The 19,485-nt window shown below is 38.6% G+C and overlaps 1 protein-coding gene across 5 annotated transcripts in view; it reads left to right on the top strand.

The window, feature by feature from the left end:
• Positions 1-19,485, top strand: part of LOC125228401 (syntaxin-1A) — a 129,014-nt gene that overhangs the window by 35,981 nt on the left and 73,548 nt on the right. For all 5 annotated transcript variants that reach the window (XM_048132962.1, XM_048132965.1, XM_048132963.1 and 2 more), the window contains exon 2: positions 15,705-15,788. In XM_048132962.1, the coding sequence (XP_047988919.1) occupies positions 15,705-15,788 (84 nt within the window). The remainder of the gene's footprint in view (positions 1-15,704; positions 15,789-19,485) is intronic.

Genomic DNA, 19,485 nt, shown 5'->3' with positions numbered 1-19,485 from the left:
CACACACACACACACACACACACACACACACACACACACACACACACACACACACACACACACACACACACACACACACACACACACACACACACACACACACACACACACACACACACACACACACACACACACACACACACACACACACACACACACACACACACACACACACACACACACACACACACACACACACACACACACACACACACACACACACACACACACACACACACACACACACACACACACACACACACACACACACACACACACACACACACACACACACACACACACACACACACACACACACACACACACACACACACACACACACACACACACACACACACACACACACACACACACACACACACACACACACACACACACACACACACACACACACACACACACACACACACACACACACACACACACACACACACACACACACACACACACACACACACACACACACACACACACACACACACACACACACACACACACACACACACACACACACACACACACACACACACACACACACACACACACACACACACACACACAAGGTCAAATAAGGATGCTCGCTCTTGCTAATAGCGGCGTCCCGTCCTTATTTGACCTTGGACTGTACGATTGCCTGTAAATAAATACTTAAGCGTCGTGACATTACTTAAATTTTAAAATCGGAAAAATTGAAAGCACTAAGTTAAAAGAAAAAAACTTACTTCATTGTGGTTGTGGTGCAGAATGTTTTCGACGTATTTGTTTCGTTCGACGCCACGTTTACTCACCGCTAGTCTCAAATCAAACTAAAGTTACTAAAGTGATGGCCGTGGCCGACACCGCTTGCACTGTTCGTTCAAATTCTTGGAAATAGAAAAACCGAAATAATTTCGTTCCTGCGAACTGTTCTTTAAAGAACGTATCATTTAATTCTGTTCTTCGGAACAGTTCTCACTCATAAACGTTCGTTCACTGAACGAAAAAGAATACCGGTTAATGGAACCAGAAACGCTAAAGTAAAGTTCTCGGGTCAACGTACGGAACCGTTCCGAAAAAAATACCGGTATCCGATCCCTGCAACGAACGTGTCACAGCCTGTAAGCTGAAGGCGGGGCGAGGGGGCGGGGTGTGAACCAATGGCCTGCTTCCGTAACGTCGCAAGCGCTACGATTTTACTCGGCGCTTACGACCTTTCGGTCGCGATGATGAGCCCTGCATAGAGTGCATAGATTAGAAGTCGTAGTATAGAAGTGACATGGGTTTACATGGGCATTTTTTAAACTTATGACTCTCAATTAGCGTGAGTTGTTAACAAAAAACATAAATCGCTGTTAGTTTTGTAATGATAATCAAGCTTGAAATCTGTATTTAAAACTTTTTTCACGTTCTAAATTTAGATTATAGCTTAGTATAATTCACGATGTTTTTATTGAAATTCCATGCTTAATTATCGTTGCAAAACTGACAGCGATTTAACTTTTTTTTAACAACTCTGTGAGTCCCAATTTTTTTAAATGCCCACATTTTTTAAAGCTGCATACGGACTGAGCGTACATGTGTACACGTAGCCGCAACTGGATATTAGTTATTTATGTGACATTTGCATAATGGTAGGCATTAAAACATGAGTGTTGTTTATGTTGTGTTAATAAGATAACATGAGTGTTTTAATGCCTAATTATGTATAGTCGCACACATAACTTTATCTACATCCATGTATGTATGGGCGCGGGTTTATCGTCCCATATAAAATTTGAATTTTGCGCGTTTTTATACTCTCATAATTTGCTTGACCGTCTACCTACCCAAATTCATTCAGGCATGTTAGGTACTGCACTTACATTTACATACTCACATGAAATTCGACACGCGTATTGAGAATCTGTTATAGACCGACATGTCGGAAAACTGCAATTCTGACAATAATAATTAAATAACCTTTTTTGCAAATCTTAGAACAAATTAAATTATTCTCATTTGAAAATATTTTAATTTGTATTTTTTTAAGTAGTAACACTACTATTATACTATAAACATTAAATAAATGTCATATACAAAGAAAAAGTGACCAAGGCCTCCAAGTGTTCCGAGCTGGAATCGAACCAGCGTACTCCGTTAACCGGACGGATGCCTGTAAAACCACTCGGCCATCGGATCACGAAAGCAAGGGTCGAAATTTCCAAGTATATGACACAATTACCGAAGGCTTAGCGCCCCCCCCGCCATCTCTGAGGTAGAACCGAAACTAGTTCGACTACTCGTGAGTGAATAATCGGTAATATATTAGGAATATCGCAAACATACAAATTAGGCAGGAGTTTCTCGTGGTCAAGAATGGCTTAATTTTGATGCCATGTCGCCGGATCGCTTTTCTGTCTTCCTAAGGTCACATCTTTCAATACAGTCTTATGCTAGGACAGGATAAGGTTAGATTTATTTAATCAGGATTTTGCCATAACCTTTAGACTTTATATCCAGTAACCCTGCATGTACCTTATTCCATTATTCAGGGCGGGTAGACGCGGCGTGGTAGCAGACAGGTGATAAAGGGACCGATTCGTTGTCAGGGCCAATTTCATAAACGTGCCATATGTTTATACTGCCAATGAGCCTTGGGAATGGGAAATGTGGGTTTTTCAAGTAGGACCTTATTTAAATAGGAAGCAGTTGAAACAGACTTGTGTTGACCGGGATTGAAGTCTGGTGAAACTAACCAAAGGTTATTCAAAATTCTTATTTGTTGAATGACTAAGGAAACGTCAATTGGTTACAAAATATGTATTTACAATCAATTCATTCATAATTTATCCATGCAATTTTGCAGCTCACTCAATTTATAACGCTGCAAGTAAATAGTCAATGACTATTGACCAATTGACGTTTCCTTTACTTTAAAGCCTCCGCCACACATAAAGCGTTTTGATAGAGTAGCGTTAGCGGAGCGCAATGATAGCGGTGCGCCGGACGAACGCTGGCGTTCTGCTTCTTCGGCTCGCAATCCGCGCTCTTTAGTTCCCGCCGGTGTCCGCTGGGCGCAACGCCAGCGTTCGTCCGGCGCACGGCGCACCGCTATCAATGCGCTCCGCTGACGCTAGGCGGAGCGTTAGCGACGCTCCGCCTACGCTCTCAAAACGCGCATGTGTGGCCGAGCTATAAAAGAAGTCTTAAATTAGGTTGATTATCTAACTGATAAAAACACAACACAAACAAAAGAATACACACTACATGTCATTTCTGTTCACGCGATGAGCTGTGGACTATATATAGACTATACTATATATATAGGGTTCCGGTGGTCAAGGGCACAAGTCCAAACCAAAACTTATGGGTAGTCTCACAATCAATAGGATTGAAACACTCATTGGCAAAAAAAGACTAAGAAAAATAGCACCGAGCGGGGCAAGTAGTTAGCTAATTGCAGTAATTGCATCAGAAATGAAATGTCTGACTTTTGTTCTGACATAAACTTTTCTTTCTTAGCAAACGAAATTACCTTCATAAAGTTTCCAGTTTCGTTCTTCTGCAAACCGCAAATACCATTATTACGTGTAAACGCCGTTACGCCCGTTGCACTGCTCATTTGTAATTCACTGACGTACAAATTCGGTGTTAGCACATCGGCCTCTGTATTAGGTGATACGACTTCTAGTCACAAAATAACCAGTGTAAGGTTACCTTAAGGTCCTCAGAAACTAAGCGTAATCAGAGAGCTTACTGAGACTGGCCTGGAAAATTTAGACTTGCATGTAGCGGCTAGAATGATACCCCAGTTGCAAAATATACGTCCGGGAGTGTCTCGGAAGTGTCAAGCGGGCGGGGTGGCTCCGGTCATAGTAAACATGTACAGAGTACTCCATCGTCCGACAAATACGCGAACCGCTGGCAAAAATAATTTACGCTGACCGTTACAAGGGCACCTTTAGATTTGACTAGGACTATTAAGGGACAAGCAATGTGTCTGACTCGTCTTATAATACGAGACGTTAACAGAAAATCCCAAAGGTCAAGATAGGTTACTGACATTGTGTCTACACTGTGCCTCGGCTCCGCTTACGTAAGTTCTGCGGCAGAGCGCCGGCCGCGGCCTATCAATGCTCCACGTTCATTCCATTGTCGTACACGCTACATTTCTTCGTTTCGTCCCGTTTTTATTGAGATCTTATGTTGGGTTAGTGACATAGTTTTGCTACAGATGACAATGGCATTGGTGATTGATGGGTTAGATCAGACTTTTATATACCTAACCTCAAATATTTCGATTGTGAAGAAAGTGATTTTGTTTAAAATTCAATGAAACACAATTAAACGCTCCAATCAAGCAATATCATTTTGTTATTGATACTGGGACGCGACGGCGACGTGTTTCAAGTAGATACAGTAATAAGTAATAAGTGAGATTTTCGTAATTCCTTAGTAGGAGTTTCTTGGGTTTAGCCGATCATGCCCCCACCTATTTAGGTGTTTTCGGTTATGCAACTCTTCGGTCCCTAGATTGAGATTATTCCGTTCACGTAAACGGGGTCTAGCGGCAAGAATAATGTGCTAAAGGCTTGGGCCTCAGGCAGATCGCTGCTCGGGTTAGGGAAAGTTTTCTCGGGTTTTTCGATTGCGAGAATTTGCTCACGACCTTGGCTGGGCTGATAATATAGTCACGTTCTTGTTATCACAATGTATACGCCCCAAAAGTCTAGGTTATATCTAGAGAAAGTGAAACTGTTGAAGGTTGCAAGGAGCCTAGACTAGAGTTCGAGCTTTTAGTGCGGATGACGTAAGAAATTGCTTCGTTTTGCTTATAGGGTGGTGATGCATAGCTTGGAAACGGTAAACTATATGTACATATATGTGTATGTGTATATGTACTATTGTTCATTTCAACTGGCCAAATCGTTTAAGAGGCTGATTAACTAGTAGCGAAAAGACTATTCGAAAATACATTTTCTAATCTATATGTGTGATGATACGTCATCTCTTGTAGAGACAAGTCGATCCCTGGCAAGAACGTATAATTAATGAAATGTGTCAATAACTAGACTATGGCACATTTATTTTGCTAGTAGGTGAGATACAATAAAAATGTTTTTAGGGTTCCGTACCTCAAAAGGAAAAAACGGAACCCTTATAGGATCACTTTGTTGTCCGTCTGTCCGTCCGTCCGTCCGTCTGTCAAGACCCTTTTTCTCAGGTACGCGTGGAGGTATGAAGCTGAAATTTATATCAATTACTCAGGTCTACTGTCCCTTGAAGCTGTGAAAAAATCAAACTTCTAAGCCAACGCAATCAAAAGATACAGCCGTTTATGCCGCAAATTTTCGACACTTGCAAGGGAATCAAAACCTACAGGGTGCTTCCCGTGAACTCAGAATCTTGAAATTTGGTACGAAGCAACGTCTTATAGCATAGATAAAGGAAAAATTACGAAAACCATAAATTTTTAGTTACATCACATAATATATTTTTTTTTTTATAATTTTAACCTTACTACCCATTTCCTCATAAACGCGTAGAGGTATTAAATTGTACGGAACCCTCGGTGCGCGAGTCCGACTCGCACTTGGCCGGTTTTTTTAGTTTCGCACGGCGACAAAGCCATTAAGTTTTTGTTTTGTTTTTGTAGCACTATCTTTTTGTTAGGGTTCCGTAGTCAACTAGGAACCCTTATAGTTTCGCCATGTCTGTCTGTCCGTCCGTCCGTCCGTCCGTCCGTCCGTCCGTCCGTCCGTCCGTCCGTCCGCGGATAATCTCAGTAACCGTAAGCACTAGAAAGCTGAAATTTGGTACCAATATGTATATCGATCACGCCAACAAAGTGCAAAAATAAAAAATAGAAAAAAATGTTTTATTAGGGTACCCCCTACATGTAAAGTGGGGGCTGATATTTTTTTTCATTTTAACCCCAACGTGTGATATATTGTTGGATAGGTATTTAAAAATAAATAAGGGTTTACTAAGATCGTTTTTTGATAATATTAATATTTTCGGAAATAATCGCTCCTAAAGGAAAAAAAAGTGCGTCCCCCCCTCTAACTTTTGAACCATATGTTTAAAAAATATGAAAAAATTCACAAAAGTAGAACTTTATAAAGACTTTCTAGGAAAATTGTTTTGAACTTGATAGGTTCAGTAGTTTTTGAGAAAAATACGGAAAACTACGGAACCCTACACTGAGCGTGGCCCGACAAGCTCTTGGCCGGTTTTTGTTCTTCTTGTTCTGCCCCAGCGCTTTGTTTGGATTTTATGAAGCGTTATCTGGCTGCACAGTTTGCACTCTTGCTATAATAGCCTTTCCTTGTATTACCTAGGAAGCCTAGGTCATGATCCCGGTCTAAGCTGCTTAAAGTATCAGAAGCGTTGAGTTTTCTTCCAGTCTGAGGTGGTAACGAAAATAGCGCTCACGCGAGATTATATCACGTTGACATTTTTAGTTGTTGTATTAAAATGTATGTACTGTAGGTAAGTATTTTACGATTATACTATGAAGTATGGCTTTTCGACGCAACAAACTACTAGGATAATTCTCCGAAGTAAAAAATACTACCCGACTGGAAGGTATTAGTGTAAGTAATCGATCGATCGTCAAATCTCTGAACATTACCTTTATACTAAAGCACATCGTTTGTGTATCACACGGGCAAGAGGAAAGAACCGGCATGTAAATCTGAGGTTTGAGGTAGTTTTCTAGCTCTAGGTTAGTTAGTTAGTGCTTCGTAAGTTATGTGAATTATGTCAATAGACACGGCGAAAGCTCTCGTAATGCGTCTGACACCCGCAGTGGCCCGCTTTAAGGGGCCGTAAACAAGCGCGTGCGGCGACGTCAGCGGGCCCTCGCCGGCTTTACGACTCCCCGTAAACCGCGACCCGCGTGAAACCACTTCGTTAAGGTCGCCCGTTCGGCTAGCGACACGCAATCAACCCCCGATATAGATGTCTTCAAGCTTAATGGAACCTAATAATAACCCTCCTACACATTCTCGAGACAACGCGTATACGCCGTCATTACTCGCGAGTTTAGTCAGATGGGTTTAATCTGTTTTCGCAAGTAAACTCATAAATTTTATTGCTACTCGCACCCTTCCACTTTCGGCAGCAAAGTTTGGAACCCTTTCATCGATTTATTTAGGCTCACTTATGTATTACAGACCTTATCTTTACGGCCAACTAAAAGTTACATATAATTTCAGTACCCGGTGCCCTCTATCTTAAATCTTAACAAATACCTCATTGCGTTTACAAGTCGGAAGTTATTTCCATCTTTAACTACAAATTTATAACTGTGCCGATATCACGGTATTGTATATTCCTACTTAAGTATCAGAGACGATTTTATATCAATTTGGTTTGCCGATGTTTTATCGATTCTGACTAGCCGGGTAAATAGTTTGTAATGATTTCCCAGAGGGCAGCACAAGAATACCTTATTTGTCTTCGCTGGCTCGAGGAAAGATATATGGAATATCAATATCGGAGCGGCCAGTTGCCTAATGATAGTAATGATATAAAAATACTTACGGAACTTGGGAAAAAACTGAAACATCTAAGAAAATCTGAAGTCTTAAGTATACTTATGTGACCTTAAAAAGTAAGTACGCAAAGTTTTTTTTATAGATGGTGGTTTAGTGTAGAACTGTAGAACTGAGATTACTTTAAAGTAGTAATAATAACTAATAGTGAACGTTCAACTAAAAGTTCATTGACTCTTGTAATTCTTTTTACCTGTAATCGTAATAAGTAAACTTACGACTAACAACCACTCTTAAACTTCCCTCCAAGCTTGATGAACGCCTCCCAGGAGGCGATAAATATATATCTACTGGCCGTTCTTTCCCGAAAAGGTCTACAGACCCGACGCTTTATCCAACTAAATTATGTAAGGACTGAGACTATTCCAGGTTGGTTTCAGCCGTAAGACATCACGTAAGGGTACATGACGTTAAGCCAAGCCAGGATTACTTTGCGTAATATCGTTAGACGACATCAAAACGCCTGTTCACCAAGTTATTTGTGTGTCGAGTAAAAAGCAACCGGGCACCTGTTGGGACTGGAAAAACCGGGCACAGATTTGGGAGAACTGCCGAGTAGGGATTGAGTTGACCCAGATCCGCGTAATTTCTGCCCGTTTAGTGCGCGCCCTCCGTGTTACGCTTTATATTGTTTTCAAACTTTCGCTTTCGTTTCGCTATCTCTACCTCGAATCGGATGAAAATAATGTCGAGGCCTCGAGGGTATACTTTTTTAACACAAAGAATTCAGTTCCTGTCCACTTTTAGTTTCAAATTGAAGAACAATAGTGAATACAAAAGCGGCCGACGACGTAGTGTAGTGAATTGTACACCGAAGGTCGACTTGCAATATCGATTTCGTTTTCTATTCCCTGAATTTGCGTCATTAACTTGACTATTCAAGTTTGTCCGCTAATTTAGTGATTTCTTTATCAACTTAGCCATGAAAGTAGTTGCTAAATTTTGAGAACCTATTTTTTTCCATGATCAACAGCGAGAAAACTTTCTTCTGATGTCATCTTCATTGAAAAAAATCAAAATATATTTAAATTTAAAATTTTATGATGTCAAGTGTCGTAATAAATGCGAAGTTTTTTTGACATAAATCGACGATGTACGGTTGAGGGATTTAAAAAAATCTCTACAAAGCTCATTCCCCCTTAATTGAAACACACGTCCCGGCTTAAAGGCTGAATCCGGTTTTGCGTATGAAGCCAACTCGGGTTGCCGCTTGTATAATTAGTTTTCGTTAATTTACAAGGTAAATAACCAGAAGTCGTTAAAATTTTCCCGAAATGAAAATTCATTTAATTAGTCTCACTGCTCAAGTCGGGGCGAAATTTCCGCTATATTTCCCGGTTGTTGTTGGATCTTCTATTGTAGAAATTGACTAACTTTTACCAGGCCGAATACGTGCTCGTATTTTTGCGATAATTTCAAAATTACTCGATATTAATTTGTATCTCGGTATCTCTCGGATACTGGGAATTGATAAAAAAGCTATGCTATTTTTGTCGCTTATTTGCCAGAACGCCATATCAGCGAGTCGACGTCATAGAATCTGGCTCAATTGAAATACGTGACCTGACTTCCAATTTGTTAGATAGCTACCCGATGTAACTTTAGATGAAAATAGTCCCGGTCCCGAGCTCTTCGCGGTTTTACTTTTTTAGTAATTTTCTTTAATACCTATTTGTATGTTTTGCGTTGAATATTGTGATAGGTGTCTTGTTAGCTTTCAGCTATGTTACCTTCTGAATATGTATACAAAACTCTGTTTAGATTTGAGGTAATGTTCTTATCGACATTTTCTTCAATATGTTATTGTTCTTTATTCATTTATTCTTTAATCAAGTAAATCGAGTAATAAAGTTACAAGAGAGTGCCAGTATTAAGCTCCACAATATGTCCCTTTAAATGCTTTATTATCATAATTAATCCGTTTAATAACACCAGAGTACAGCGGGGTGACCTTTTAACTACTTCAATTGAGTGTAATGGCTCATTTAAAAGATAGTTCGTGTGGTGTTCTGATTGACAATGTGGGTAGCCTGTGTAGCCATAGGGCATAATCACATACACTTTATAAGTGACGTTCTCGGAAACAATTGTACTTATACCTATTTGTAGTGTTACATCGGTCAACGTCAGCACTTCTTGTTTAAGACTGACTGAAAGAGCATAACACGTTTGTGAGTGAGTAAGTACATCTGTAGGTACATGTACATTGGAGTGGATAAATTGCTTGAAAAAATCTGCGTCTACTCTGCCATGTGATTTTGATATTGTAATAGTTACATTCACGCTACTATATTCATTATGTGAGGGTGCATGTTCAAATAATTTAATCACTTCAGCTACTGTATATTTAATGCCTAGTAGTCGAAACCCACAACTACTCTAGCCAATGGAGAGATCAGTCAAGTAAGGTAATGTAATGGTAGCCTTTGTCTGGCCGCGCGGCCGGCGGCCGTGACCGCTTCCAAATTACTTCGCCTCGGGATGCCTACAACTGAACTGAATGGCTCCTTGGTGAATTAGTGAATTCCTAACTAGATTTGACACGAAAATACATTTACCGCTGAATATTTGCTTAATAACTTAAGTCTTGAGACGCGTTCTGGTTGGCGACCACGCGATTTTATCCTTTCCAGGTAAAAACGTTGGTCCTTATTATTCTCTATGCACCTTCCTATCTAACTATCATAAGACATGTTGTGATGTAAAACATGTTTTACGATTCTTATAAAATAAATTGTTATAAGGCAATCATAAGATTCGTAAAGGTAGCATATAATACATCATACTTTAAAATTGTGTTGATAAACATATTTGCTATTATGTCTAGTCAGAGAGGTAAGAAGAAGCAATGGATCCTTTCTTCTTAAAATTTGATTCATTAGAGTGATAAATAAAAATATTCTTCAGCTACATTGCGACATTTTTATGGACCGCGCACATTGATATAAATGTAAAACAGTGTTTACCTTTTATACTAAGATGTACGAAAATATCCGCCCTCCACAAGGACGTCCTGTTTAATTTATTGTTTTAGGAATAGGGACAGAGAAAGCAATCTGATTTAGTGAGCTCTGTAGGTCCGCATTAATCCCAAAGGCATCAGGTACAAATGTTTCGGGCGTTTGTGGTTATTTATTTATAGTGTAGTTACAGTAACGTGGGACAATTAACAACCTTGAACAGACTGACCGGTATCAAGAGGAGTAAAGGAAGAACAAAAGACATTGCTAGCTGCGCGAAATTTGTGATCTATTCTTACGGGTAGATGTTTGTTATAACGCCACCCTGAGGCGGTTGAAAATTGAGGGAAGGCATGGATAAATTCGCACACATCCAGCAGGCCTCCGTGGCGCAGTTGGAAGCGCGATGGCCCCGGCAAGGCCAGAGGTCGCAGGTTCGAGTCCTGCCGGACGTGTGAATTTTTCCATTTTTCCTTAAATTTAAAAATATGTATAGATAGGCTATATTCTTTATTTCCTTTTGAATCTGTTTTGTGTAGTAGCATTAAGTCCAGTCCGCCTCACGAACTAACTCTTTTTATGTTATGTGCAATCAAGCAAGAAAAAACGGGAAGGATGTCCCTGATATAAAAATGCTGACGATATTCAAGTACACGTTGCCACTAAAGGTTATCACTATCAGTAAAAAAATGATACAATGTCGCGGCAGTAAAAACAAGAGCGCTATCTAGATGCCCTCGTTGTTTGCTCTTGAATTTCCGCGTGTGCTGATAACGGGGAATATAAATGCGTTTTTCCTTTACAAAAAAGCTCTTACGCAATCTTACTTTGTTTTAACAGTAATCCTTGGTTAAATTGTACTGCTTTTATAAGTATTTATTCAACCTATTTTATTACTTATTACTCTACAAAGTAATGTTTGTATGTCGAATTCAGAAGTGGGATTTTTAGTTTATGTACAAAATCGTGGTTTGCATTAGAGAACATAAAACTCAAACAAGTGATAGATTATAATTATGATATTAATTCTGTTACACATTCATGTTAGTAGTATTCTAAATACGTTAGATACTTAGATTAAAACCACCAATTCATTTAAAAAGGTGTATCTGTTCGTCCACAAAAGTACACCATGTGTTTAAGCCATATTAACACCTGTAAATTTATGAATTTGCCCCAAATTAACACAATATTGCCACCCACTATTGATTTGATTGGATCAACCTACTCACAAGCGCCATAAGGCTCATTTAGATCAATGGCGCGGCGGGCGACCCCGCATGCGATTTAGTTACATTGCCGGCTGTTGAGGTTACAGAAAATAGCACACGAATAAAATACCGCAATATACTCGTAATTAATGCATGCGAGTTCTCGCACCCTTAGTGGAATGGGTCGCTTCACCTCCCTTATTCAAGGAACAACAATGCCCTGTGTTAATTAGCACTTGATAGCTATAGTAATTGAGTCCATTAATGGAACACGGTAGTTAAGAGAGCGCGTACTACGAAATTAGAAAGGAATAAAAAATATGACGCGCCGTGCGAGGCTTGCGACAGAAAATTTTACGAAGGCGTTGGTTTTGGTTTTGATGTTTTTCCTCAATATTCTGACACTATACACTATACGCTTTTAAATTTGGCTAGTCTAGCTAATCCCTTGGGCATGTCACTATTTTATACTAAAATAATGGTATGCAGGGTAACAAGATAAAATTAAAAATACATTAAAATTAGAAAATTTCCGTGCATTGGCTCGTTGTTAATTTTCTTTGGAAATAAAGCCTATTTTTTGTGATTTACACCCAATAAACTTGCTCTTCATTAAAATGACGAAAAATTCAAAAATAAAAAGTAAAATTTGGCAGGAGCTTCTCTTAATTATCCTATCAAGTGCTAGTAATTGGTATCGATAATGGAACACTTGGTATTTAATTTGGATTCCATTAACGTGACACTGTTGCGCCCTTGACCCGCACTTTCGATTGCTCCCTAACATGGCAGTTTTATTTTGCCGCGGCTTATTATCGACCGTGTTGGCTTGTTAATACATTATTATGTGGATACAGTATTTCTAACTACCGGGTAACGTATTAAAACAGCAGCGTTTCCGATTTAGGTTATGCTGTAAAAAAACACATTTTCTTTTAAATACATTTATTCTAAAAAAATAGTCTAATCGAACTAGCCACTCAGAGATCAATCTTTGTTTTGACAAACCAAACCTTCATTTGTTTTGGCAAGTTTTCATTGCATACCTACAAGTTGCAGTTGTAGCCCGTCTGTAATACAGACGGAACACTTAGGTGCATTGAAGGTAACTTTAGTAATGTCCTATCATCTGTGATGTCTACAATGCCGAACACCCTTGGGTTATATTATGTTAGGAAGGTAGGAATAACCTTGTCCACTACGAGTATGTAAATGTATCCTACTTCTTATCACGGTTTTGTGTTACAATTTAAGCATCCTCAGGACATAGTCAGTTATTTTAGGTCTCCAGTGCACTGATAAAGACAGGATATTCGTTCCGTCCGAACTGCGTCGCTGTATATCCGCACAGACCTCTGTGGGGGACGCGGTCGGCCCGCACAAATTGAATAATGGCCACCTCTCTTGTAGTACTAAGTGGGTTCTATTTTGTGTACGTGCCTCCGTGTTGGGCCGTGCCTACGTTCTTAAAATAGCACATATTTATTAACCGACTTCAAAAAAGGAGGAGGTTCTCAATTCGACTGAATGTTTTTTTTTTTATTTTTTTTTTTTTTGTATGTATGTTCCTCGATATCTCCGAGAATTGTGGACCGATTTTCAAAATTTTTTTTTTGATCGAACGGGTATAACCCCGAGATGGTCCCATTGGCACCAAGTCAGGGTCTGATGATGGGATCCTGGAGAAATCGAGGGAACTCTTCAAATGTTATAGGCACATGTAATGTTTTTAGTGTATTTTTCAAAGGTAAACCAGTATTTACGCCTGATGGTAATAATTTTATGTGGCTGAGCTGATGATGGAAGGTCAACTCCTCAATGGTTAGGAGTTAAAGGATAATTCTTTCACTAGTGTACATATATTCGGACTGATACATATAATATCAATAGGAATCACTAAAAATCAACAAATAAATTAACTTTTTAACAAAAAATAAAACCGCCTTCAAAAAAAGCGCGTTACAAAACACGGAGAAACTAAAAAGCAAAAAATAATAAACCTTTGAATTCAGATTTCTTATCGTATTGCAATAATCTAAACATCCAAATTATAAACAAATCAATTATTTTTGGAGTCGGTGCCAGCCTGCGTATGGTTGGGTGGGGCAAACAGGCAATAGCAAGGCGACGAACAGGTCTTTTCTTTTAAATACATTTATTCTAAAAAAATAGTCTAATCGAACTAGCCACTCAGAGATCAATCTTTGTTTTGACAAACCAAACCTTCATTTGTTTTGGCAAGTTTTCATTGCATACCTACAAGTTGCAGTTGTAGCCCGTCTGTAATACAGACGGAACACTTAGGTGCATTGAAGGTAACTTTAGTAATGTCCTATCATCTGTGATGTCTACAATGCCGAACACCCTTGGGTTATATTATGTTAGGAAGGTAGGAATAACCTTGTCCACTACGAGTATGTAAATGTATCCTACTTCTTATCACGGTTTTGTGTTACAATTTAAGCATCCTCAGGACATAGTCAGTTATTTTAGGTCTCCAGTGCACTGATAAAGACAGGATATTCGTTCCGTCCGAACTGCGTCGCTGTATATCCGCACAGACCTCTGTGGGGGACGCGGTCGGCCCGCACAAATTGAATAATGGCCACCTCTCTTGTAGTACTAAGTGGGTTCTATTTTGTGTACGTGCCTCCGTGTTGGGCCGTGCCTACGTTCTTAAAATAGCACATATTTATGCTGTACTTTTTATATGCCACAATTGAGTACAACACATTAGACGTCAGTAAATGTATAAACAGCATAACAATGGATGGATAATGCGTTGTATTGATTTCTGGTTTTGAAAGGCTCGCTGACTTGCATAGATTTGAATGGGATTATTGTAGTCGTTCAAGTTCTAGTTACACATATTTTGCGCGTATGTTATGTTAGTCAAATATGGAATTATTATGGATGTTTACAAACACAAGAATGTTTGACAATAAAATTAAATTAAACGTCCAAGACCTGATTGAGGCAACAAGCAAGAGGATTGCCTGCCAAAATAAAACTTTTTTCGACGTTTGTCCTCAGAGGGAACGACTTATACCACTAGTCTATGTAGTTCCTTTTCTTTAGCTTCAACAAATAGGTAACTGGTATAAAAAAAAGTTCTGTATCATAAGGGCCCATTTAGACGGTACGAGAACTCGCATACGAGTTTTATTCCATTGCGGTATTTGATGACTGTGTAAAATTGTATGTATCAATACCGTCTAAATCAGGTCTAATTGTTCACGTTCAGTCGTTTATTAAAGATATTTTTTCTACTCCCGTACCTTTATTCGTGAGTTACAAGGTCGTGCATAGAACTTAAAAACCCTACATAAAAGATGTCAGGACAAGTCTATCTAGTCTATACCCTGAAAACATTTAGTAGAAGTAGCACGATATAGCTGTTACAGTTCAGTAAATACATTGCTACCAACTTAACAAACCAATTCGCAGAGTCGAGACTCCTTCGTTTTCTGCTGCGTCGAATCGCATTCAAATGTATGAGAACTCGATTCAACTCGGCTCGATTCGTCTTAGTGGCCAGGCTTAAAAGAACCATACTTTATTTTCAGGTTTGCACTCAAACTGCATATTCAAAATGGTAGGCGGTCCACTAGATAACTAAGATGACTGAAAGTAGGTATTTGTTGATTTATAATTTTCTTTCAAAATAAGTACTTGGTCGTAGAAAAAGTATTGTATGCAACGGTGTTTAACTGAGTCAAAAAATGCTCGTGGCGTCTTTATTAACAATTTTCGGCTTCGCCTCAAATTGTTACCCACGCCACTCACCTTTTTTGACCTCTTTTAACCACCAGTTGCATAAAATAATATTAAGGTCCTGTATCAACAACATCAAATTATTCTCATGAGCAATCATTATTACCTGTACCTGTAATCGTACCCGTATTCCGACGCTCGCCATCGATATTTCAAGTTAACAGGTCCCTTAAGCGTCATTGTTATTTAAATCCACCTTTAACATTGTTTTTTCTTTTCAGGCGCAAAGCGACGATGACGACGTCGGGCCCGACGACGTCAACGTCGCGGTTGAAGAGAGCCCCATGACCGAATTCTTCGGTGAGGTAAGTTCATACAATAGTCATCAGGTCATCACATAACTTGACACAATTATTGCTAAGTAAGGAAAGAAGGTTTTTTGTTCCTCTGTGCTACATTGTATTATTAGCAGGGGCGGCTCACTCCGCGATTCTATAGCCGCGCTACAAGTACATGCTAGCGGCCGCGAGTTCACGGCCTAATCAGGGGTGGCGCGCATTCTCATGGAACGCACGTTCGCACTTCGCACATTCTAATTGTTACTTTACGTCGCGAGTTTTTTTAAGTTTCATATGCGATGTCCGCGTGTGGAATGGCTAATAAAGCTTAGTTAAATAGACATCATGAATAAAATAGCACAATCTTACATAGATCTACTATTGATTGAGTCCCACGGAAAAGTTCAATAAGGCTTGTGATGTTGGGAGTGTTGGGACTTAAACAAAAATATAGAAAGTACCCAAGACATGAATATAATAGTATAACATTTTATCCAAATATTAATTCGTTTTAAACTATAGGCAACCCTATCGTCCAACGCTGCGCACGTGCGGCTCGTTTCTTTGTTAGAATTTTGTAGGCATTTCGTGAACATCAAAGCAGTGGGCCTTCTGTACTTGTACTATTATATATTCTGTGTTATTAGTTAACAAAAAGACTATTTATGCGCTATTTTTTTTAATATATAAACTTTAAATAACCAGACTGTCAAACCTGAGCTGACTTTTAAAATTCGCGCGGTAATTTGCCTCGCAGTTGGTACTCTTGCGTCGTGCAGTGCAAATGCAAAAAGATGTGAGCAGTCGGTTATTTTTAAATAAAAAAAAATGTCTGTATCTCCTCATCACGTGTACTTAAGTAAGTAGATTCATGTATGTACTCTAAAAAAGTCTACTTAGTTGTCAAAAAGGGGAGGGTGCTCCTGAAAATATCACCAAAGATAAAGATCACCATTGATCTAAATTGAGCCAAAAACGTATGATAAATTAATCACGATTAATGGACGCCCCCTAACCAGGTATAATAAAAAATATATGCAGTTATTTTAACCATATATTTTAAGTAAACGTAATTAGATAGGTCTATAATGCAATTTCAACAAATTGTGCAAAACTTGTGTCGGAATTAGTATGCGCTTCTTTACGAGTATTAAAGATAAGTACTTAATTATAGTTTAAGTAACTATTGTATACAATTTATATATGTATTATATTTGAGTGTGCACGTGAAAACGTCCCACTTGGTCGATTGCTATAAAGCCGCTTTAACAGTGTATTCATATAAAGATACAAGTAAATCTCGCCTTAATGGTAACCGACAAAGTGGGACGTTTTACTAAACACACTCAAATTATGAAAAGCGTTTACTTTACTATGTCACTGATATTAAAGTCATATTCTGTTTCTGCAAGAAGGTGCCTCAGGATTTATCTGTCACATTATGAGACAATCAAGTTACCTTGAGTTTTATCTCAAGGTTTGGTTAACAAGTTTTCTTTTCACAAACACATGCTTCCTCTATCCCTATTTCCTGTTCAGTTTTATGCAGAAAACAAATAAACTCAATGTGTATGACAACTATGACAAGTACAAAAGTTTTACAATAAATCACGGAACTCCCAAAGTAATTCAAGTTGTTGACAAGAGTGTCATTAATGTAATAAAGCCCTGACAAGTAGATCGCTCCCCGAGTAAGTAGGAAGATGAGATTGAACTAGAAAATTATCTTAGGAAGCATCCATTACATACGGCATCCCATCCTAGGGTAGGGATACGTATTACGTACTTAAACGTACTCTAAAGTTATCAAGCCGATGAAGTTCGTTTGTCCCTTTCCGACGTATTAGTGTGATAGAAAAGTACAAACTAACATTATTGGCTTGTTAACTTTAGAGTACATTTACGAATAAGGGGGTTACTATTTATAACATTGGTTATTTGCTACTTAATTACTCGCAGAGTTTCTTGGACTGCAAGCGAATAATTTATTGTACATTTGAAACTGCCATTAAGATGTCTACAAGACACCTGTATTCACTCCCAAAAATATATTTAATGTCAGATCTTATTCTCTGACGTAACATATCATATCATATATGTTGTAACCGTCACAATAGTAGTCATACTTGTTATGGAGAATTTTTGGCCAAAAGCTGCACTTTTGGATGGAAGCAAGCCGCTTTGCATGGTGATAGTAGACATCCACAGACCAACCCCTATAGACATCCATTACAAGAAGACTCGCGGTCGCCAGCCTTCCTAGTATTTGCACTGATATAAGCGCGGGCGCTCGCCGTGCCCGATCAGTATCGACCAAGTAACAGACCCGAAAGCAGCGCGTGTTTTTCGCACTAAAAAATTGGAAAAGGGTATTTTGATGCCTTAAAGATGTCCACCTGTAGTGTGGAAAGGTAACAAGAAGCTCAAATTTAAAAACAGACGGCATTACATTCCACAAATAAGTCATATTTATAATTTATTCAGAGCCGGCATAGGTCAACTTACATTGGCCACTTACGCGTCAGTAGAGAGACAGTCATACTTCTGTCCCTTTTCATGTGGCGCGACTGCCCGCCGTCCTTGAAACGGCCAATCACAGCGCGCTTAACACATTCCCCGCCCGCTCCTCGCACCCCAAACACTGGTGACTCGTATCGCGAACAAAATATACAAGATTTCTACTCTATAGGAGGTTCTCTGTGTAGACATCATAGTAAACGATTTTTTCCGAGGATATCGAAATTTCATCCCTTAGGAAGCCGAGCGTAGCGAGGTGTTTTATGAAAATTAAAAAAAATTCGATCTTTTTATTGTATCGTCCGATTTTGACAAAACATGTCTCAAATGAAAGGTATTGATTTGTGTAATTTAAAAAAAAATACAAAGAAAAAAGTTTGAAAGAAAAGTAAGAAAAAAATAAAAAAAGTAAATTCGTAAAACCCTTAGAAAGACGATCCAATAAAAAAAAAACTGCCTTTTTTTTGTTTTTCGTAACAGACATCGCTACGCTCGGCTTTCCAAGGGATGAATTTTTTATATCCTCGTAAAAAATTGTTTATTATGATGTCTATTACCTATGCATACTTTTAACTGTAAGAAAAATATAATGTTTCTGACTTTCTGCCTAAGGAATTTATAAGCGACGATATAAACAAACTAAGCCAACTTTGACAACTTGCATCTTAAAAACTACTGATTCGATTTCGATTCGGTTTTTAGTTTATAATCATGAATTTATTTGTATTTAATTTTAAAAAATCATATATCGAAATTATACACCGTGTCTACCGTTTTTTGCGGTTATTAAGAGTGATACGAAATTTAAGGTTTTTTTTTTTAAATCTTACATTTTTTTTCCAATTTTTTTTCAATATTTTTTTTTTAAGTTACATAAAGCAATACCTTTCAAATGAAACATGTTTTGTCGAAATCGGACGACGTATAAAAAAATGAGATTTTTTTTCGGTTTTCGTAACCGACCTCGCTACGCTCGTCGTTCTAAGGGATGAAACATAATATCCTCGGAATTTTTAATTTTATTTTGATGTGTACTGTTACTATGTATTTTTCTGTGTCAGAAAAACATATTATTTCTGACTTTCTGGCTAAGGAAGGAATTTCAAAGTGGCCATATAAAGCGATCTTTCCCAACTTTGGCAACTTGTATCTTGTATCTTAAAAAATGCTAATCCGATTTCGATGCGGTCTTCAGTTTTCAACTAAA

The sequence above is a fragment of the Leguminivora glycinivorella genome, chromosome 7, assembly GCF_023078275.1.
Source record: "Leguminivora glycinivorella isolate SPB_JAAS2020 chromosome 7, LegGlyc_1.1, whole genome shotgun sequence".
Lineage (NCBI taxonomy): Eukaryota > Metazoa > Arthropoda > Insecta > Lepidoptera > Tortricidae > Leguminivora > Leguminivora glycinivorella.
The sequence above is the reverse complement of the archived record's forward strand: the minus strand, read 5'-3'. Positions and strand labels throughout refer to the sequence as shown.